This window comes from Glycine soja, chromosome 17 (assembly GCF_004193775.1).
Source record: "Glycine soja cultivar W05 chromosome 17, ASM419377v2, whole genome shotgun sequence".
Lineage (NCBI taxonomy): Eukaryota > Viridiplantae > Streptophyta > Magnoliopsida > Fabales > Fabaceae > Glycine > Glycine soja.
Window position 1 is genome coordinate 24,320,350 of NC_041018.1, and position 23,519 is coordinate 24,343,868.

Here is a 23,519-nt window from a genome sequence, read left to right on the forward strand (position 1 = left end):
CGCTCTGTTAAAGGTTGTGATATCTTTTATGCCCAACAGTTGATTGGGAGTTGATTGGGGGCCTAGACCTTTCAAGATAATGGACTGGTGGCTGAAGGACAAAGATTTTCAGAAAATGGTGTCTCATAGATGGGGCAATTATCACCCTAGTGGGTGGGGTGTTTATGCCTTAAAGATGAAATTGAAGTTCATTAAAGGATGTATCAGGCAGTGGAGCTCGCAAAATGGTGTTATCAATGCTTCTAAAATTCAGAATTTAAAGAAGGAGCTGAATGATTTGGAGGCTGGTAGCAATGCTTCAATTTTATCTCAAGCTGAAGTGGAGCTTAAGAAATCTCTACAGGAACAGCTTTGGAATGCAGCACTTGCTTATGAATCCATGCTTAGGCAAAAATCAAGAGTCAAGTGGCTAAGAGAAGGGGATAGGAACTCAGCTTATTTCCACAGAGTGATCAATCACAGAAGGAGAATTAATGCTATTCAAGGTCTGCTCATTGCAGGTGAGTGGGTCCAAGAGCCTAACAGAGTTAAGACTGCAGTTTTAAACCACTTCAAACACAGATTCTCAGAGCAGAATCCAAATAGGCCAACTCTGGATGGAGTGCACTTTTCTTCCCTTGGACAAGAAGACAAGGAATGCCTTATTGCTAGATTCTCTGAAGAGGAAATTAAAGCAGCAGTGTGGGCTTGTGGAGGAGATAAAAGCCTTGGTCCTGATGGCTTTAATTTCAATTTTATAAAGCAGTTTTGGGAGACTTTAAAACCTGATTTTACTAGGTTCCTGGATGAGTTTTATATCAATGGCAGATTCCCCAAAGGAAGCAATGCCTCATTCATAGCCCTCATACCCAAGACCACTAACCCTCAGACTCTTCATGATTATAGACCCATCTCTCTTATAGGATGTGTCTATAAAATAGTGTCCAAAATCCTGGCTACTAAGCTGGCTCGTGTATTACCTCACCTAATAGATGAAAGGCAAACAACTTTTCTGAAAGGGAGGCATATTCTTCATGGGGTGATGATTGCTAATGAGGTTATTGCTGAAGCCAAGTATAAAAAAAATCCTTGCATGATCTTCAAAGTGGATTTTGAAAAAGCATATGATTCGGTCTCTTGGGGCTTTTTAAACTACATGATGATGAGGATGGGTTTTTCTGGAAAATGGAGACAATGGATATATGGATGTTTGTCTAGTGCAACCATATCAATTCTGATTAATGGCAGCCCCACTTCGGAGTTTGTGCCACATAGAGGATTAAGGCAGGGTGATCCCCTTGCCCCCTTTCTTTTTAACATAGTAGCTGAAGGACTCACCGGGTTGATGAGGACAGCAATCTCTAAAAATTTGTTCCACAGTTACCGAGTGGGGAGACAAAAGGAGGAGATTAATATTCTGCAATATGCAAATGATACGCTGTTTTTTGGAACTGCAACTATGGATAATATTAGAGTCCTGAAATCTATCCTCAGAATCTTTGAGATGGTTTCCGGTCTCAAGATTAATTATGCCAAAAGCCAATTTGGGTGCATGGGAAAATCAGAGGTTTGGTGTAGGGAGGCAGCCCTTTTTCTCAACTGTGGTCAGCTGGATATCCCCTTTTCCTACCTTGGAATCCCAGTGGGGACAACATCTAAAAGCTGGAATGTGTGGCAGCCTATCATTAGCAAGTTTGAACTCAAACTTAGTAAATGGAAGCAGAAAAGTCTTTCCATGGGAGGAAGGATAACACTCATTAATTCTGTATTAATAGCGCTTCCCATCTATCTGCTGTCCTTCTTTAGAGTTCCTAAAAAAGTGGTGCATAAGCTAGTCTCAATTCAGAGAAACTTCCTTTGGGGAGGAGGCTCTGAGGTGGCCAAGATTGCTTGGGTAAATTGGGATACTATCTGCCTTCCCAAGAACAAAGGGGGGCTTGGGATTAAAGACTTGTCCAAGTTTAACGAAGCCTTGCTTGGTAAATGGGGCTGGGACTTGGCAAATAACCAGGATCAGTTTTGGGCCAGAATATTAATGTCCAAATATGGAGGGTGGAATGCATTGTGCTATGGCAGAAACAGAGCTGACTCTTCTCCTTGGTGGAAGGATTTAAGATATGTTTTCCAACAGCATCATAGAAATTGCATCTTCAATAATTTGAAGTGGAAGGTAGGTGATGGGACCAGAATCAAGTTCTGGAAAGACAAGTGGAGGGAGGATGATTTAAGTCTCCAAGATAAGTACCCAACCCTATATCAAGTGAGCACTCAGCAGAATCATACTATCAACTCAATGGGCCTCTTAATTGGTAGTAGATGGGAGTGGAAGGTACAATGGAGGAGACATTTCTTTGACCACGAAATTGATATGATGGCAGCATTCATGGCTGACATTGAGGTTTTCAGATCCAACCTTCAAGTCGGGATTTTCTCAGCTGGGGGGCTGATCCTGCTGGTTATTACTCCACAAAGTCAGCCTACAATCTCCTCAATACTGAGGCCAATTCTATTTCTGAAGACAGCAACTACAAGATCATTTGGAGATTGAAAATTCCCCCAAGAGCAAGTGCTTTCTCTTGGAGAATCTTCAAGAACAGACTACCTACTAGGGATAATCTAAGGAGGAGACATGTGGAGCTGCCCTCTTATAACTGTCCTCTTTGTGATCAGGATGAGGAAACTGCTGGCCATATCATGTATTCTTGCAGGAAAACTAGACATCTTTGGTGGGAGAGCTTGAGATGGGTCAATAGGGTGGGTCCTTTCCCTATTGAACCCAAATGCCATTTTCTGCAATTCTCTCAATGGAGTGGAAAAAGCAATGTAGACAACCGATGGAAAGCTTTCTGGATAGCTTTATCCATGACTATTTGGAAGCATAGAAATGCCTTGGTGTTTTACAACCAGAATTTCAGCACCGAAAAAGTCATGGACGAAGCTTTGTTTCACACATGGTCTTGGATCAACTGCATGGAGAAAGATTTCCATACACATTTTAATCAATGGTCTACTACCTTAAAGGAGGAAATGTCCTAGGGGTTTTCTTTTGCTGTATGGGTATCCACCTATTGTGGTTATATCTTATGTAGTTGGGGCTGGCAGATTTATGCCTTTGTATATTTTGATATATTTCAGTACACCTAGTACTGATCAACTATTAATAATATCAAATTTTTGCTGTGCAAAAAAAAAGCACCATTGGCAATGCCACCCATTGATCCTCCAGCATCATCTCCTACTCCAAACGTCCTTCCACCACCGTCACCAACACTTGAATTTCCCATTATGCTACGCAAAGGTATTCGGTCCACTCGTAATGCTAATCCTAAATATGCCTATTGTGACCGTATATCTTCTTTCTATTTTTCTTTTGTCTCTTCTTTGGATTTTGTGTCTATTCCTAAGTCTACGGTGAAGCCATGGCTGACCATAATTGGCAACAAGCAATGTTGGTAGAAATGGCTGCTTTGAATGCCAGCAACACATGGGAGCTCGTTTTGTTGCCTACCAACAAATCCATGATGTTGTTGGGTCTACATAGTGAAGATTGCACCCGATGGCACAATTGATCGCTACAAAGCTCGTCTAGTGGCTAAGGGTTATACTCAGATTTTGGTCTTGATTATGGCAACAACATTTGTCATGAGGCAAAATCACCTTTGTTTGTATTTTTCTCACTATGGCCACCATCCAACATTGGCCTCTTCACCAGTTGGACATCAAAAATGCCTTCCTAGATGGACTTGCAAGAAAAGGTGTACATGGATCAACCCTCTAGTTTTACAGTTTCAGGCAAGTCACGCCTTGTTTGTAGATTTTGACATTCTCTTTATGGCCTGAAGCAATCTCCTCATGCCTAGTCGGTCATTTCAGCGCCACTCTGCTTGAGTTTTGAATGAGTCATTGTGAAGCAGATCACTCAGTATTTTCCCTCCATTCACCGTCTGGCCTATGCATCTATCTAGTTGTGTATGTTGATTACATCATCATCACTGGCGATAACTCTAGTGGCATTCTCCGCCTCAAGTCTCACCTCCATAGTTAGTTTCAGACCAAGGACTTGGGTCCACTTAGGTACTTCCTTGGCATCGAAGTTGCCTAATCCTCATCTGGCATAGTCATTTCCCAACGGAAGTATGCTATAGACATTTTGACCAAGACATGCTCGATTGTCACTCGAGAGGCACTCCTATGGATCCTAATGTGAAGCTTCTTCTAGGTCAAGGGAGCCATTGTAAGTCCCTGGAAGATATCATCGTCTAGTCGGTAGACTTAATTACGTCATTGTCACTAGACCAGATATCACATTTGCATGTGATAGTCATTGGAATGTTGTCATACAAATTGTGATGCTGTCATCGTTTGCTATTCTAGTGCTGATTGGGCAGGATCACCATCAAATAGGAAGTCCACTTTAGGATATTGTGTTCTCATTGGAGGAAACTTGATCCCTTGTAGGAGCAAGAAGCAAAAAACAGTTGTTAGATCTAGTGCTGAAGCTGATTACCGTGCTATGGCAGCAGCTGGATGTGAGATTACATGGCTTAGGAAACTTCTCCAACAGCTAAAATTTGGAGACACTCAAGATACTAAACTAATATGTGACAATCAATATGCTATTCACATTGCTTCAAATTCGCTCTTCCATTAACGGACTAAACACATAGAGATTGACTGTCACTTTGTGAGAGAGAAGGTGCTTTCAGGAGAAATCATCACCAACTTTGTCGGCTTTAGTGACCAACTTGCAAACAAGTTCACTAAATCACTCAAGGGCCCTTATGTTGACAACATTTATAACAAGCTTGGATCATATTATATGTATGCTCCAACTTAAGGGGAGCATTAAAGATATGATTTGTAATTAGGAAATATCCACAGCTGATTATTAGGGATTCTAATCATTATTAGGGAATATATTGTAAACCAATCTCACTATAAATAAAGGATCATTTGTGAGATACAAACACACAATTACAGAAACCCACTTTATAATTACCAATTCTATTGACCAATTGGCAGATATCTTGAACAAATCTCTACGGTATCCTAGAATTATTCATACATATCTTTACCGATTTAATTTTTTAACATATATATATATAATATATATTTCTAATTTATTATACTATTTAGAATTTCTTTTTATCATTACTTAGCTTATTGTATTATGTATTATTTTTTTATTTTTATTATTTAGTTTATGATATTTTTATTACTATTATTTATAATTTTTGTATTATATATTATGCTTTATTTAGTGTACTATTGTATTTTATAACGAAAACAATATTTGATTCATAGGAACAAAATCTTCTATAATCAATTGTATTTATTATTTTGAGTCTATATAATAAATCAATTGTATTTATTATTTTGAGTCTATATAATGAAGTCAACGTTGTGTATCTTAGACACGGTATTCACCAAATTTGTCCTCTGCTCTCCTTTTCAACAATATTGTTATAGAAGTACATAGAATTCTCCCATCAAATAAAAGTGAGAATACTTTAGCTTTTTAATAATGAAAAAAATAAACATATCAATTAGGTTTCTTAAACATTAAAAGTTGAAATTTTTAGTCTCTCATTGGTGCAAGAGGCTCATAATATACCTTATAAGGGGAGAGAGTACGAGTAAATAGGAGAAGGCTGGAATGTCTCACAATTTAATCAACTGAGCTGACTCGAAGAAACAGTTTATTGAAAATGACATTTACCCTTTCAATATGAGTTTATGCATAAAAGGATTATTTCATGATCACATTTCATAATTGAATGATTATAATGTTATAATGATGTTGCTAATCTTTTGGGAGCTAAATCAATGTCAAGTGTAAATCAAACCTTTTTAAAAACCAAAATAGATGTTTATTAGTTTGATATCTCCTTTCTTTGTCAACGAGAAGATTTTCAATTGCTTATGTCCACATTTCTCTCTCCTTTCTTTCTCTCACTCCACTCTCTCCTTGCTCTCTCTCAAGTCATCTCTTTTTAAGCTAAAAAAATGAAAACTGCCAAATAACTTCAATTGCTTATGTCCACATTTCTCTCTCACCCTTGTCTCTCTCCACTCTCTCCTTTCTTTCTCTCACTCCACTCTCTCCTTTCTTTCTCTCTCTCCACTCTCTCCTTGCTCTCTCTCAAGTCATCTCTTTTTAAGCTAAAAAAATGAAAACTGCCAAATAACTGCTACTTCACTTTAAAGGTTCTTATTTAGACTTGTAACTTCAAGAATGAGTTGTACCTTTAAAGTAGCTTTTTAAGCCAAAAGGAAAACTGGACTAAACACTACTTACGTGCATGTTTGTAAGAGTGTTTCTTAGGGAAATAAATGTTATTTTTCAAAAAGCTCTCACTAAACTAGACAAAATAAGCAACTATTTTTTCAAAATATGCAAAATCAAACACAAATTAAAACAAAGTGCAAATGAAATATATAGTTATATACCAAAATGTAGCTTCAGTTTATACCTTGATAAATCAAACCTTTCTCATGAAGTCTAACAAATGCCTCAACTACAGCTTCTGCGTAAATTATAAGGCAAGGTATCAGTATACATTACAGCACGGGTAAACAAATGCTAACAATACAACAATGTTGGATTTACATTGATGAGAAAAATTCAGGGAAATTTAACAGACATTGGATGATAATAATAGTAATAATAATAATAATAATAATAATAATAATAATCACAATGACAATGACAATAACAATAATAATAATAATGACAATGACAATGACAATAATAATAATAATAATAATAATAGATCTAAATGAAAACAGTTATAAAAATTCAAAACAGCACCAATTATCTTTATTTGTATCACCATAATTTTTCCAATAAGTGCCCATATACTTTCTGGGTTAGCGAGAGTTCTAATTAGTAGAAAACTGTCTTACGACTTAGCTGTTCATCAAGTGTAAAGTGCTCTCTAGACCAATCACATGAAGCACCGAGTCTCTTGATCTGATTTGCGATAGTTCCACCATATCTGAATGAAGTAAACAAATAGTATGAGAAGGATGGAGGAAGAAGATAACAATATATCAATGAAGAAATGCCTTCACAGTTTACAGGTAGTAATTTAATCATTGGCAACATCTAGTTCTGCATAACACAAAACATCTAGTTCTGCAAAACACTCATTATTCATCCATTTGCTTTAATTTTGACAAATTTTGATGACCCACGCAATCATGAAGAAGCTTTGGAGATGTAACACCAGCAACACAGGACATAGAAGTTGATTCTTGATAGAATTTGAGAGAAAATGTAAGTAGATTTTATCATTGATCTGAAAGAATAAGCCACATTACAATGAACTGTGTCAACTCTAAAGCAGTTTGTTCAGAACCTTTTCCCGAACAAAAAACAGGGTCTAAGTCCATGTGTTTGGTGCGAGCATGAAGGACTGGGTTAGGAGCAAGTGACACAGTGCTAGTGTTGTCACAATGGATGACTGGCAGCTTGTGTGGAACTGCAAGTTCAGTCAAAAGAGACTGAAGCCAAGACACCTCAGCAGTGACTAGGGCCAAGCTTCTATACTCTGACTCTGTGCTAGAGCGGGCCACAGCTGTCTGCTTCTTGGACCACCAGGAGATGAGGTTAGGCCCAAAGTAAAAACACAGGCACCGGATGTGGACCTTCTGTCATCAGGGTCAGAGGCCCAATCTGCCTCACAGAAGGCATTGATGGAGAAGGGGGCAGAAGCAGGTTTCAGATGAAGCCCCATGCGAGAGTACCTTTGAGGTACCTTAGGATCCTTTTGACTACTACCCAATGATATTCAAGAGGCTCCTTCATGAATTGACAGACCTTGTTGACAGAGAAGCTGATCTCTGGTCTAGTTATAGTAGCATATTGAAGTGCTCCAACAACTGACCTGTACATCTATGGATCAGGGAGGGGGTCAGAACCACTCTTAGTGAGTTTGCAGCCAGTTACCATAGGTGAAGAAATAGGTTTAGTCTCTGACATGCTGGTTCTGGCCAGTAAATCTTTAATATATTTGCTTTGAGTGAGAGCAATAGAGCCATCAGATTGGTGTTTCACTTCAATCCCTAAGAAATAATCCAAAGAGCCAAGGTCTTTGAGTGAAAACACACTAATTAGCTTAGAGATAAGTTGCTGCAACAGTGGAGTATTATTCCCAGTGATTATGATATCATCTACATATACTCTTAGAATGTAGGTTTAAGCCAAACTCAACCCCAAAAGCTAGCTCATTGGGTGAGGGTTATCCCTCACTTATACATTCTATCTTGGCCTTATCTCTAACCAATGTGGGACTTGGGTTTTCCCCAATACATCCCCTCACGCCCAACACGTTTGTGCTTCGAGCATGGATAATATGGTGGGTGACTCCCTTTTAATAGATCTAAGATAAGTTCTAATATCATCTTAGAATGTGGGTTCAAGTCTAACTCAACCCTAAAAGTTAGCTTAAAGGATGAGGGTTGCCCCCCACTTATATATTCTATATTGGCCTTATCTCTAGTCGATTTGGGACTTGGATGTTTCCCAATATATACTAGCATGTAGATAGTAGATGATCCCTTGGAGTACACAAAGTGGGATCACACTTGCTGGATATGAACTCAAACTTCAGTAGGAGTCTCTTTGAGTCTATCAAATCAAGCCCTTGGAGCTTGTTTGAGGCCATAGATAGCCTAATGAAGCTTGCACACCATTGATTTGGTAGAAGATTCAAACCCCCTAGAGGTTGCTTCACATACCCCTCCTCTTCAAGAATGCCATTGAGAAAGGCATTTTCACATCCAGTTGTTGAAGTGGCCAGCCATATGTGACAGCTAGGGAGAAAAGAAGTCTTACTGTTATGGGCTTCATAACAGGTGAGGAAGTCTCCGTATAATCGGTTCCATACTGCTGATGAAACCCCTTGGCCACTAATCTGGCTTTGTACTTGTTGACTGAGCCATCTGGGTTTTCTTTAACTCTGAAAATCCACTTTCAGCCAATAGGAACTTTGTTAGGAGGCAAAGGAACAAGGGACCAAGTGCCATTGTTAATCAAAGCATCATATTCTGCTTGCATGGCAGCTAGCCATGTAGGATCAGCCAAGGCTTGCTTGGTAGACTTAGGTTCCATGTGAGCAAGAAGAAGAGTAGGGTGAATTCTGTGCTGCCCAATACCAGACTTGATCTTGTTTGCATTGGATGAGTGTTTTGAGGAATGGATGGAATAAGAGGTGCCTGTGGTAAGACAGAACTTTGTGAAGATGAATTAGTAGGTGTAGGAGGTGCTGGTTGAGAGTCATGTTGAGGGTCAATAGGTAAAGGAGGAGATTGACTGGAGTGTGAGGTGTTGGCTGGAGAGTCAACAGGTGAAGGAGTAGGTGATTGGGGTTGAGGGACAGAAACAAGAGGAATAGTAGTATTAGGTACATGAGACTCTAAAGAGGGGTGAGAAGTAGGAGAAGAAAAAAAAAGATCAGGATATGGAAATTTAGACTCATTAAACACGACATCCTTAGAAATGTAAATTCTTCCATCTGCTGAAAGGCACTTGTATCCTTTGTGAGCAGGTGAATATCCCCAGAAAACCACACTCTTGAGACCGAAAATGAAGTTTATTTTTGTTATAAAGTCTTAGGAGTGAAAGCAAGCACAACCAAAAACCTTAAGAAAGTGAATCTGGTTGCTGTTTGTACAATTTTACAAAAGGGATTTCAAACTTGAGGGAAGAAGTAGGGAGTCTATTGATGAGGTATACACTGGTTAGAAAGGCATGGTCCCAATAAGTAAGAGGAAGAATAGCTTGAGCCAAGAGAGTGAGGCCATGCACAACTATGTGTCTATGTTTTCTCTCGACCACACCTTTTTGGTGATGAGTATGAGGACAAATGACTCTATGCATGATGCCTTCTTGCTGTAAAAAGGAGGTAAAAGGTCTGAACTCCCCCCCCCCCCCCCCCCCAAGTCTGTTTGAACTGCTTTAATGGCAAGATTAAATTGCTTTTCAGTCAAAGCTTTAAACTGTTTGAAGACAGTAAGTGTATCCGATTTAGCCCTAAGTAGAAAATTCCAGGTATACCTAGTATATGAACAAAGGTAACAGTTTTTTTTTGCTCGGCAAAAATACTTATGTTATAAACTTGAATAGTACCAGTAGTACTATGAATACATATGAGTAGGTATGCATCCAGCAGGATTGCAGCTTATAAGCTGTAGCAAGCTGGAGACATAGTAAAATTTTTTTACATGATCCAACAACACACCAATTCCCTCCTAGTTTCTAAACCCGTCCTTGAGGTTGGATGACCATTGATTAAAATGCATTACAAAATCCTTCTACATTGTTTTGATCCATGACCAGATTAGGAGAACCGCATCATCCATCAGTTTGCCTCCATCAAAAGTAGCATTTTGGAAGACTATCTTATTTCTGTGTTGCCAGATTGTGAATGCTAAGGCAATCCACCTGCACTTCCATCTTGTAGACTTTTTCGTTCCAGCAACACTATGTCCATGCTGCAGGTAGTGATCCCTTGGGCTTTGTGGCATTGCTGTTGATAAGTTAACCCAGGACATTGTCTCCCACCATAGAGGGAGGATATTGCTGCAGGTGAAGAATAGATGAGCAGCCTCCTCCTCTCTATTTCTGAAGAAAGGGCACAACATGTCCTCTACCGTCACCTGTCTCCTAGTAAGATTATTCTTTGTCGGCAGTCTGTCTCGGATGAGTCTCCAAGCAAACACTGCAGCTTAGGCTGGAATTTTGAGTTTCCATAGATCCTCAAAATCAGAATTCTGAATTGCCCCCATAGTTTCTCCTCGAATCAAGTTATACCCTGATTTTGTTGAGTAATCCCCAGAGGGGTCAGATTTCCAAATCCAGGTATCTTCCTTATGAGAATCCACTTGCTGCTGTGAAATCTCTCCTAAAAAAGTGTCTGCCATTGCTACCTCAGCATCAAAGAGAGGCCTCCTCCAAATGAGCTTCCATTCCCACCCATTATTCATGATACTACCCATCTGCATGATCAATTGCTTTTGTTGGCATGAAATCTGATACATCCTAGGGTATTTCTCCATAAGTGGCAAGTCATCAACTGTCCATGGATTTTCCCAAAACCTAAACTTCTGACTGCCGCCCACCTTCCATGACGTTTCCTTTTTGAGACCTCTGGTATGCTGCTGGTTGTGGATTGATAGTAGGTCCTTCCACCAAGTTGAGTCATGAGTGCCCGATCTTCCTTCCTCTAATGACCTCCACCCACCATATTTCGAGTAGATCATTGTGGCCCATGGTTCCTTTTGCTTGTGGAACAGATCCCACCTCCACTTCCCCAGCAGAGCTGCGTTAAAAGTCCTAAGGTCTTTGATGCCTAGCCCACCTTTGTCTTTTGGTAAGCATACTGTCTTCCAGTCTACCCATGCAATCTTCTTATGCTCTTGTCCTCCACCCCATAGGAATCTGCGTTGAATAGCTTCCAATTTGACTATTATTTTTGAAGGAACCTTGAAAAAAGAAAAAATAAATAGGAATTGCAGTTAGGCCTGAGTTAATCAGAGTCACTCTCCCCTTAAAGGATATATGTCTGTGTTTCCATGAAGCTAGTTTTCTCTCACACTTTCTGATAATGGGATCCCAAAATTCACTATGTCTTGGGTTATCCCCAATGGAGATACCCAGATACAAGAATGGCAAGGACAAAATTCTGCAGTTAAGATAATCAGCCGCCTCCTTCAGCCATTGATCAGGTTTGCCTATTACCCCAAAGCTGCTCTTCGCAAAGTTTATCTTTAAACCAGACGCAAGTTCGAAGCTTCTCAACATGGACTTTATAGTCCTCACATTTTGCATTGTGGCTTCACCAAAGAAAATGATGTCATCTGCATATTGTAATATGTTGACTGGAATCCTGTTTTTTCCCACAAGGAGGCTGTTGTAGATACTTTTGTCCAGTGCTTCTCTCATTAGGCCGGTTAAGCCTTCCGCGACTATATTGAAGAGTAAGGACGCTAATGGGTCACCTTGTCTAAGGCCTCTATGAGGATTAAATTCATTTGTGGGGCTACCGTTAACCAAAACAGACACAGAGGCTGAATTCAGACAGCCCTCTATCCATCTAATCCACTTAGGGCAGAAACCTAGTCTGTACATCATATATGATAGGAAGTTCCATGAGACCGAGTCATAGGCTCTTTCGTAGTCCACTTTAAACACTAGGCATGGTTTATTATGCCTTTTTGCTTCCTCCACCGCCTCATTAGCTATCAAAACGCTGTGCAACAGCTGTCTTCCAGCAGTAAAAGCTGACTGCCTCTCATTAATTATATGTGGCAGCACCTTTTTCAGCTTGCTTGCTAGGAGCTTAGTCACAATCTTATAAACACATCCTATTAAAGAAATAGGTCTATATTCATTAAGATGATGTGGATCCTTCACCTTTGGGATCAGGGCAATGAAAGATGCATTGGTGCCCCTCGGGAATATCCCATTGGCATGAAATGCAGTAATGAACCGTCTGATTTCGGGCTTTAGCAACTCCCAAAACTGTTTAATAAATTTGAAGTTTAAACCATTCGGTCCCGGACTTTTTTCGCTTCCACAATCCAAACAGCCACTCTAATTTCTGCCTCGGTGAAAGCTCCCACCAGCATGTCATTCTGCTGCTGTCCAATCCTAGAAAATCTGGTCCCATTTAGGACTGTTCTGTGCTGTTCAGGTTCCATAAATCTGTTCTCAAAAAATCTGTAGATTTCCTCTTTTACCTTTCTGGGATCATCTACCCATTAGCCATTAGCCAATACGCCTTTAACTGCATTATTTGTACATCTGGAATTCATTATCAAGTGAAAGTAGCGAGAATTACAATCCCCTTCTTTGAGCCATTTCACTCTTGCCTTCTGCCTCATCAAGGACTCGTGTGAGTGTGCTGCTGTCCAAAGTTCCTCCTGTAGTTTCTTGCGAGTTATTAGCTCTTGAGAGCTTAACTGTCTAGTAGAACTTGCATCTTCCAAGCTGTTTAACTCTGCCTCAATCTTTTGTACCTTCTTGAGTGTATCTCCATAGTGCACATTGTTCCACAGCTTCAATGACTCCTTGAGGTTTTTAATTTTTTCTTTGAGTACATAACCTCCCCACCCCCTTGGTTGAGCATTTCTCCAGCACTCTCTGACTGTCTGATCAAAGGATTTATCCTTCAACCAACAATCGAACACCCTAAATGGTTTTGGCCCCCAATCAGTGTTGGTGGTTCTAAGGAGAATGGGACAATGATAAAAAAAATTCATGTCCAAGATGGAGGTAGTGTAGTCTGGCCATTTAAGAAGCCACTCATGGGATACAAGGAATCTATCTAGTTTACTCTTCGAAGCCCCATTTGGTTTGAACCAAGTGAGTTTCCTCCCCACGCTCAGGATTTCAACAAGCTCCATGTCAGATACCCATTCATTAAACTCATTAATACTAGCTGCTTCCACTCCCCTATGAAACACACCTTCTCTTTCAGAAGGGTGTCTAATGTTATGGAAGTCTCCCAGTAAGCACCACATTTCTTCATGGCCCTGTTGTCTTAGTTGCAAAAGTGATACCCATAGATCACATTTATTTTGTCTATCACAGGGGGAATATACGTTGACTATGGATACCCTCTGATTTTCGTGTGTCCAGATCCCATCCAATAGAATGTAACCTCTACCCTGTACTCTTCTTTCCACTTTGAAGGCTTGATCATTCCACATGCACAATAAGCCACCCGCTGTATTTACTGCTGGCTGGAATTCCCAAGCAACATCCGTGTCTCCCCGCAGAGCTTGACACATAGGTTTGTCGATTTGCTCCTTCTTGGTTTCTTGAATGCACAAAATGTCTACTTTGTGTTTTGTAACGAGCCTCCTAACTGCAGCCCATTTGACCCCTCTCCCAAGCCCTCTAACATTGTAAGAGACAATGTTCATGATGCAGGTTTGTTGTCACCCAATTCCTCAGCCTCTTTCTTGTCTCTGGTCTCCATGTCCTTAATTTTATGGATGATTGTTGTCTGCTCTGACTCTATAGACACCCCCATGATTTTTGCAAGTTCCCATTGGGTTAATGCCTCCTCGATCTGCCCTTCATCAGGTCCAATGGATTTTACATGCATCTGTGAGTTGGTTTCTTTTGATCGTTTTGGTATGGCTCTTCCCCTGGATTCTGTGTGAGAGTTGTATCCCGTAAGGATTGACTCTATGGCCTTTCCCCTGTTAAGATCCTTTTGGGCCACCTGCTGTTTACACCCCTTTCTTCTGGCAAACACTTTCAACTCCATTTTGCCCTCAACTGTTTGGTATGTTGGGCCAACATTGTTTTGGTGTAATCTGTTTGTAGTGGTGCATTCAGGAAAGCCCGCCCCATTATTTGGCCCATCCACAGCTACTTGGGAGTCTCGGATCCCTTTTTGTGGTATAATGAGGTCACTGTCCCTAGCTTGGTGAAGTGGGCTGGATCGACAATGTTGAGGGAGGCCCACTGGTTCAAAATACACAGGTGCCTTATCATAGCTTTGATGTGGTGATTGTGAGTGGGGGAGCCCAATGGGGGTTGCATGGTCAACACTCGTTTGAAATTTGACCTCCCCAACAGCTACTTCCCTTTGTTTATCTTCTAAGGGTACGTCTATTCCTGTCAGTGATTCACCTTCCCCCTGGTCATTCCCTGTTTGTGTATCACCTACGCGTATTTCTCCATTTTTGGTCACTGCCTCTGCTCCTTTTCCTATACCTTTCTACTTCGTATCCTTTTTGGTCGAAGTACGCTCACCATTTTCGAAATTGGGGGGTATTAACCAGCTTCCCTGGGTAATATCCGTTGTGTGTTAGAATGGAGGTCCATAGGATAATGGGGGCCCGGGATTGTTGGCAGCGACCGCAACCGTATCTCCGTCAGGGGTGAATGGCTTCCCCCAACGCGAGATCAGCTGCACCTGAACTGCGATCGGAGGACCGCCGTCAAGATCGTCGAAGTGATTAACGTCCGATGGATTGGCCGATCTTCCAATGAGAGTTCCGGTGCCTGTGAGGGGATCTCCATTGTTGTCGACAGCGAACACCAGATCAGCATCTGGATTGTTTGGTTGACGCCGGAGCTCGTACAGAGGCGAGTGCAAGGCTATCAGTGACTCTCCATCAATACCATCAGAATCTAGCTCTTCCGATGAGTCTGACGGTCTTCGACCCAAGAAATTGCGCCTCCCATCATCGCTCGCCCCCTCCTCGACAATGTTCACTTGGTGAAGCTCCCCGCCAATGGTAACTGCAACAGTGTGGTGGAAGAACGGTTTCCATGGTGTCCTGATGAGGATTCTAGCCCTGTCCAGCCTTCTCATGTCTTCAACATCATCATCATCCTGTCCAGCCTTCTCATGTCTTCAACATCATCGTCGACCTCTACAAGGTCTCCAATGCCCACCACGATTTTGCGAATGTTCCCCATGTCCCATACCTCGATAGGAATACCCCAACACTGGGCACAAACAAGTCTGTGTCCCGGTCTCATCGTCGGATTCCACCTCTCTAGCGAGTGGAACGGAGATGTTCCGTGTTGATACTCTTCGGCAATGATTTCCTCCGCTTTATTGCCCGCCATCCCAAGGAGGAGCACCATGTCATCACCGAGATATTTCAGCACGACGTTCACGCCTAACTCCCAACGTATGTCATCCTCTATCCTTTCAAAAGCCCGCAATTTCTTAAGCCTACCACCCATGCGTCTGTGAATCATTTATTTTCCCCTGCTGCCACTTGAAGGTGGAGTGACGAGTGGGATTCAACGTATCTCAGTTGTGGAGGTTTGGGGTGCTTCATCTGACCGTGATCCCTTTGGGTAGCGGAGACCACCTTGGCATATGTCTTTTGCTGTTCTGCATTGCTCTATGTCGCGCAGCAGTCATTTCCTTGCTATGCCCTTCCTTCAAGATTCCGGGTTTGGAGGTACGCTCCTCGACCCTCACCTTCCCTCTCCCGTATTTTGGGACATTAACATACATCTTGAGTCCGTCTAATATGATGTTATCAAGCTGTTTTTCTAATCTGAGTTCGTCGGATACCCCTTTAAACCTCACAAAACCATATCGTCTTCCACCTTTGTTCCTGTCTTTGGGGATGAAAATCTCCCTCACGTCCCCCCATTTCTTGAACTGAGCCCAGAGATCCTTTTTTGTTATGTGTTCATGGAAGCGTGTGAAGTAAAACGTTGTGATGGCATCCTTATCCCTCCAGTTAACATGGTGATATCTTTGAGATTGTCCAAGCTTATTGTTGTCATAATTCGTTTTGGGATCCACTCTCGGTCTCTCCCCTTCCCTCTGTTTTCCTCTCCCTCTGACCACTATGGTCCACTCACTCTCATTCTCTCTCTCACTCTCTCATCCCTTGTGTCTGCTCTTACAAAACTTAAGGTAACATAATAGTTATACACAGTAGGAAAAAAAACGGGAGCTGGTCCCAAAGATCACTAAAAATGAACTCAAGAGGGTGATTATAAGTAGTGATAGAAGGAGTGTAATCTGTGGGCTTTTCCAAGACAACATGAACAACAGAAATCAAGCTCACTTTTATTGATAAAAGGTATCTTACAAAGTTGCATTACAAGTTTTTGAACAGCAGCACTAGGATGCCCAAACCTAGAGTGCCAAGTGTTTGCTGTAATAGAGTGTACAGATGCAGAGTTTACAATAGCATGTGGTAAAATAGAACTAGTTCTAAGAGAGTTTGTCTTGACTTTGGAAGAAGGACTTGACAGCAAGCTGGGAAACGTGTATAAACCATCAGAACTGAGACGTCCTTTGAGAAGTATCTCATTGGATCCCTGAGATTTCACCAAACAGACATTTGGATGGAATTCAAAAAAAGACTGAAATGTCTTTAGCAAATTGACTGACACTTGACAGATTTTTAGAAATAGCAAGGACATGCAGTAATTGGTGAAGATTAAGGCTAATATTAGAATTAAAAGGAGATAAGAAAGAAGAACCAATAGGCTTAATAGGCAAAGCTTATCCATGGCCTATAATGACTTGATCAGACCCCTCAAAAGGAGCACATTGCTGTATGTTCTGCACATTAGAAGTCACATGGTGTGAAGCCCCAGAATCAGGATACCAGTTACTAGAAGGACTAGTGCTGGTTCCAGCAAGCATTGCTTGGGGAGTGGAGGATGTAGGAGCTGGCTGTGGTAGTGATGAAGCATAATTGGCAATCATAGGAGCTTGAGAAGTGTTGCCCGAGTAAGTTTGGTGCTGCAACTGTTGTGGAGCAGGTAAATTGTTGAGCATAGGAGGAGCAACAACACCATACTGCATAGGACACACCATATTGCATAGGCACAGCACCATACTGCATAGGGGATGGTGCATATTGTTGTTGTGTAGGAAACATAGGTTGTGTCATTGGTGTGAACATAAGATAGGTTAAGCACCATAGAATGAGGAGGAAGGCATGTGCCAGCAATTAGCAGCATCATATCCAAATTTGAAGCAGATAGAGCATTGAATTGAATTGAGCTACGACCACCACGGTCACCATAGCAACCACCACGACCACCACTGAAGTTGGACTGCTGATTTTGGTTCTGACCAGTTTGGGGATAATTCAAAAACTGATTCTGATTAGGGATTTGATTCTGATTAGAGGTCTGTTGCACAAAATTAGCTTGCACTGTGTCCAAATTAGAGATCAGAGGAGCAGATTAAGTGGCCGCAACATTAATGGAAGCAACATTCTTCTTGCGAAACTTTTCAATTTGAGATTCATGTGCAAGTACGGTTTCAATTTCATCAATAGAAGGAAGGTCAAGTTTATTAGTGATAAACACAATAGAAGAGTCATAATTTTCGGGTAAGCCTTCAATGATAATATCAATATGCTCTTCCACAGAAATCGGATCTCCTATAGCAATCAGAGAGTCTACGATATTTTGTATTGCAGAGAGAAAATCGGAAACAGATTGAACTTCAAGAGAGATTAGTCGAAGATTAGTACAAAGCTGCCTCGCCTTCGCATTCATATGAGCATGAAAATAATTGTGGATTTTATCCCATAGCAACCACAAACCATGAATTTGCAAAGCATCAGAGTAGAAATAGTATATTGAAGCAATGAGAGCAACAATTGATCATGTTGCTCCCAGGCGCAATAGGCCTCAATGACGCGACCAACATCTCGATCAGCGAGTGCCGCAAAACGCTCCAGAATTTGTAGTTCCTGAATGAGGTGATGAAGGCGATCACACCATGAATCACAGGTTGGACCTGCGATTTCCATAAAAGGTACTTTACTGCATCAAGCTTCTCTATAATGGAATATATGAAGTTTGTATTCATCGGGGAAGACTGAATCGGCAGTGCATCTCCACCGTTTGGCGAAGGTAAACCACCACCACCACCACCAGCGGTAATCATCACAGCAGAGATAGGTGGTGGAGGAGGGAAAAATAAAGACCAAGGATCGAAGATCAAAGAAGAAGAATGAAAAACGTGTTGGGGATCACAACCTAGCTAGCTTGTTGTTGTCAACTATAACTAAGTAAAAATCATTACACTTTAATTAGTGGAAGTAAGAATACTCTAATAATTCTAGATAATAGAGACCTTGAGATTCATGTCATATGGGCCAATTATTCACCTGTACCACATTCCTATATGACAAAAGAATTAGAATCAAGTCACTGAACAATTTAGAGAATGAGTTAATTGGCTAAGAGAAATTAAATAAAAGGACAACTAGGGATAAAAAAGATAGATTTCAAGTTCAATGAAGAAGAGAGTGGAACGTGACTAATTCCTTAGCAGTAACCTTAGATCCATTTGCTACGCTAATGACTTGAGGAATATTAGGAGACTTGGAGTAAAATGAAGAACCATTACCAAATATGTGATAAGAAGCATCTAAATCAATTATCCATGGATATTGAATATTAGTTGATTAAGAGAAAGAGACACAAGCTAGTAGATTGAGAGACACAAATTGTTGAAGCACTAGTGGCAAGAGATGATTGAATTCGGTCAATGGCCTTTAATCAATTATTTGAGTTCACTCTAATACCAAGTTGAATATTAGAATATTTGATGAAATTGTTTGAGTAATGAAGCACTCAAAATCTCTTTTTTATAATAATTCAGATTGATGTACATTAAATGGCAGTAAATAGAAAATGTAACTCCCTTAGATAATGATAAGCCACTATACATGAATTTGCCTTTATAGCTTTCCTAAACAGCTGAAAATCCCCCCTCGGGCAGTGATCTTTTGTTGGAGACTTCTTAAAAATAGACTCCCCACCAAGGACAATCTTTTAAGAAGAAATGCCATTACTCAGGAAGCTACCTGTCCTTTGTGTGGATGTGTGCAGGAGGATGTGGGCCATCTGTTCTTCAACTGTAATCTGACAAATGGCCTGTGGTGGGAATCTATGAGCTGGATCCGGGTAGTAGGTCCCCTTCCAATTAACCCTGTTAACCATTTTTCTCAATTCTGTGATGGTTTTGGGGCAAGTGTGAACCATAGTACAAGATGTGGGTGGTGGATTGCCTTAACTACCTCTATATGGCAGCATAGGAATCATTTGATTTTCCAAGGAAAACCTTTTGACCCCTATAAAGTCATGGACCATGCTATTTTTTTAGCTTGGTCATGGTTAAAGGCTAATGATAAAGACTTTAGTACTAGTTTCAACCATTGGTCTTCTAATATAACAAATTCCGTTGCCTAGTTTGGGTTGGGCTTGTATGTTTTTGCTGCTTAGGTTGGATGGTTATTTTGGAGGGTAGCACCTTGGTGCCTTGTAACTTTTATCTCTGGTACCACTGGTACTGGTTTATATATTAATAATATATATATTTTCTGCCTTCCAAAAAAAAAAATGATTCATTTTGTTATATTTATTCTTTTAACGTTACCTAGTTACCTTTTTTTTTTTGCACTGCAAAAATCTGAGTATTAATAATACTTCAGTACTAGATGTACTGAAAATGATAGGTAATTACAAAGGCAGATTCTGCCAAACCCAACTACAAAAAGTATATCACATAAGCTGAAGACCCAAACCTCAAACACCCCTAAGACATTTCTTCCTTCAGTCTAGTAGACCATTGGTTAAAGTGAATATGGAAGTTTTTCTCCATGCCATTTAACCAAGACCAAGTGTGAAATAAAGCTTCGTCCATGACTTTTTCGGAGCAAAAATTCTGGTTGTTGAACACCAAGGAATTTCTATGCTTCCAAATAGTCATGGATAGAGCTACCCATAGGACTTGCCATCTTTTATCCACTGAGCTTTTTCCACTCCATAGAGAGAATTGCTTAAAGTGATCTCTAGGCTCAATGGAGAATGGACCCACTCTATTGACCCAACTCAGAATCTCCCACCAAAGATACCTAGTTTTTATGCATGAATACATGACATGACCAACAGTTTCCTCTTCCTCATCCCCCAGCGGGCAATTATAAGAAGGCAGCTCCACATGTCTCCTCCTTAAGTTAACCTTGGTAGGTATTCTGTTCTTGAAAATTCTCCAAGAGAAAGCACTTGCTCTAGGTGGAATTTTGAGATTCCAGATAATCTTGGAAGCACTATCTTCAGTAACCTGAGTGTCAACATCCTTCAGGAAGTTGTATGCTGACTTTGTGGAGTAGGGTCCACCAGAATCAGGCCCCCAAAGGAGAAGGTCCCTGCTTGAAGGTTGGATTTGAAACTCAACAATGTCTGCCATGAAAGCTGCTGCCATATCAATTTCGTGATCAAAGAGATTTCTCCTCCATTGAAACTTCCACTCCCATCTGTTATCAACTAAAAGACCCATTGAATTGATGGAATGGTTCTGCTGAGTACTAACTTGGTACAAGCTTGGGTATTTATCTTGTAGGCTTAAATCACCCTCCCTCCACTTATCTTTCCAAAACTTGATTCTTAACCCATCACCCACCTTCCATCTCAAATTATTAATGATGTTGTTGCTGTGATGCTGGTGGAAAACAGACCTTAAATCCTTCCACCAATGAGAGAAATGTGCACTGTCCCTACCAGAACATAGGGCATTCCACCCTCCATATTTGGATAACAAGACTCTAGCCCAGAGCTGATTTTGGTTGTTTGCCAATTCCCATCCCCACTTACCAAGCAAGGCTTCATTAAACTTGGACAGGTCTTTAATCCCGAGCCCTCCTTTGTTCTTGGAAAGACACACAGTGTCCCAATTTACCCATGCAATCTTGGCTGCCTCAGAACCTCCTCCCCATAAAAAATTCCTCTGGATAGATACTACCTTGTGCACCACTTTTTTAGGAATTTTAAAGAAAGACAATAGGTAAATAGGAAGGGCTGTTAAGAATTGATGAGGGATATCCTGCCTCCCATAGATAGGCATCTCTGCTTCCATTTTGCTAATTTAGATTCAAACTTGCTGATAAGAGGCTGCCAAACATTCCAGCTTTTAGAGGTCGACCCCACTGGAATTCCAAGGTAAGAAAAAGGAAAATCCAACTGGCCACAGTTAAGATAATTAGCTGTTTCCCTGCACCAAGCCACAGATTTACCCAAGCACCCAAATTGACTTTTAGCATAGTTGATCTTGAGCCCTGAAGCCAGCTCAAAAATTCTGAGGATAGATTTCATGACTTTAACATTAGTTGTAGTTGCAGTTCCAAAAAACAAGGTATCATCTGCATATTGCAGTATATATTAATCTCTTCCTTTTGGCTCCCCACTTGATAACTGCTGAAGATGTTTTTAGAGACAGCTGCCCTCATCAAACCAGTAAGACCCTTAGCTACTAAGTTAAATAGGAAAGGTGCAAGGGGGTCTCCCTGCCTTAGTCCCCTCTCAGGCACAAACTCTCTAGTGGGGCTGCCATTGATTAGAATTGATATAGTTTCACTAGACAGACATCCATAGATTCATTTTCTCCATCTTTCACAAAATCCCATCCTCATCATCATATAGTTTAGAAATCCCCAAGATACCGAGTCATAAGCTTTTTCAAAATCAACTTTGAAAACCATGCAGGGGTTATTTTTGAATTTAGCTTCAGCTATGACCTCATTAGCAATCATCACACCATGGAGGATATGCCTTCCTTTGAGAAAGGCAGTTTGCCTTTCATCAATAATGTGAGGTAGAACAAGAGCCAGCCTATTAGCAAGGACTTTAGACACTATTTTATAAGCACACCCTATAAGAGAGATGGGTCTATAATCATTACCTTGATAAGGATAGAATCCCCTTAGAACCTTTTATTTTTTTTTGAACTGCAAAGATAATTTATATTGATAATTAGAAGTACCAATGGTACTACAGGTTACAGTGAGAAATTACATCTGAAGATTAGCCATACAGGCACCCATCAAAATACAACACATAAAACCCGCCCTTAGAACCTAAAATCCTTATTTCTGAACTTTTGCATATCCTTATCCCTATATGTTTGTAAGTAAGAGACATTTTATCTAATCAATCAATAATAATAAGACTCTTTCTATTTTCTTAGAAATTGGATTTGGCCATAACTCAACCTCACAAAACTAGCTCGTGAGGTGAAGGTTGTCCCCCACTTATATAAACTATTTTGGCCTTATCTCTAACCAATGTGGAACTTGGATTTTTCCCAATACACTCAATCACATTCAACACTTATTGGACTTGGTGCGTGGATAACACGGTATGTGACCAAATTACAAATCTAGGGTAGGTTCTTATGTTCCATCTTAGAAGTTGGGTGAGTCTAACTCAACCTCACAAAATCAACTTCTGAGGTGAGGGTTGCCCCCCACTTATATACACTATTTTGGTTTTATCTCTAGTCAATGTAGAACTTGGGGTTTTTCCAATACTATTCAAGCATTTCAATTCAAGTCAGTATATGTATCAGAGCTGTTCTAGGTCATTCCTTATCTTCACCATCTTGCCCCCATTTATGTTCAAACTAACTAGGAACATTGAATGTAAACCAAACTACAATATATTCAACAAAATTTCAAATATTAAAATGGTTTTGGTACATTCAGTTATGAACCTTCACTGAGGATCAAGTCATAGGCCTAGACATGGAATAATCCTTCTTGTGACCTATGGTGAAAGCAAGCTAACTTGTCCTTAAAAAAGTCTCACCAAGAGGTCCGAGAGTCCCACCGAGAGCGGTCCAAGACTAACACAAGTTTTTCTGAAAATCATTTCTCACAGATAATATTTCAATCAAGCCTACCCTTCAAAAAGACTACAAAAGATAACTAAAATTTATCCTAATTGACAAAATAAAATAAATAAACTCCTAATGAATAGGATCATAACCAACAATCATCCTAATTGATATAAAAAAGAGATTCCTAATTAATAGGATCATATATAAAAATTATCCTAATTAATAAAATAATGACCTCAAATAAGAATTCAGATATCTAAATCTTATTAAGAAAAGATAGAAACAAGATAAACTAAAATAAATCAAGATTTAAATTAAAGAGATATGATAATCCTAACTAGCGGTCTACATTGTCACTTCCAAGCTCGACTTTGAGTGTGTACTCAAGCTCACATT

The 23,519-nt window shown here is 40.3% G+C and overlaps 1 protein-coding gene across 3 annotated transcripts in view; it reads right to left on the reverse strand.

The window, feature by feature from the left end:
* LOC114393018 (valine--tRNA ligase, chloroplastic/mitochondrial 2) overlaps nt 1-23,519 on the reverse strand; it is a 78,997-nt gene that overhangs the window by 50,848 nt on the left and 4,630 nt on the right. For 2 of the 3 annotated variants that reach the window (XM_028354276.1, XM_028354277.1), the window contains exons 6-7: nt 6,886-6,977; nt 6,453-6,506 (exon numbers count right to left, since the gene is read on the reverse strand). In XM_028354276.1, the coding sequence (XP_028210077.1) occupies nt 6,453-6,506; nt 6,886-6,977 (146 nt within the window). The remainder of the gene's footprint in view (nt 1-6,452; nt 6,507-6,885; nt 6,978-23,519) is intronic. The other variant, XM_028354278.1, reaches the window with a different exon arrangement.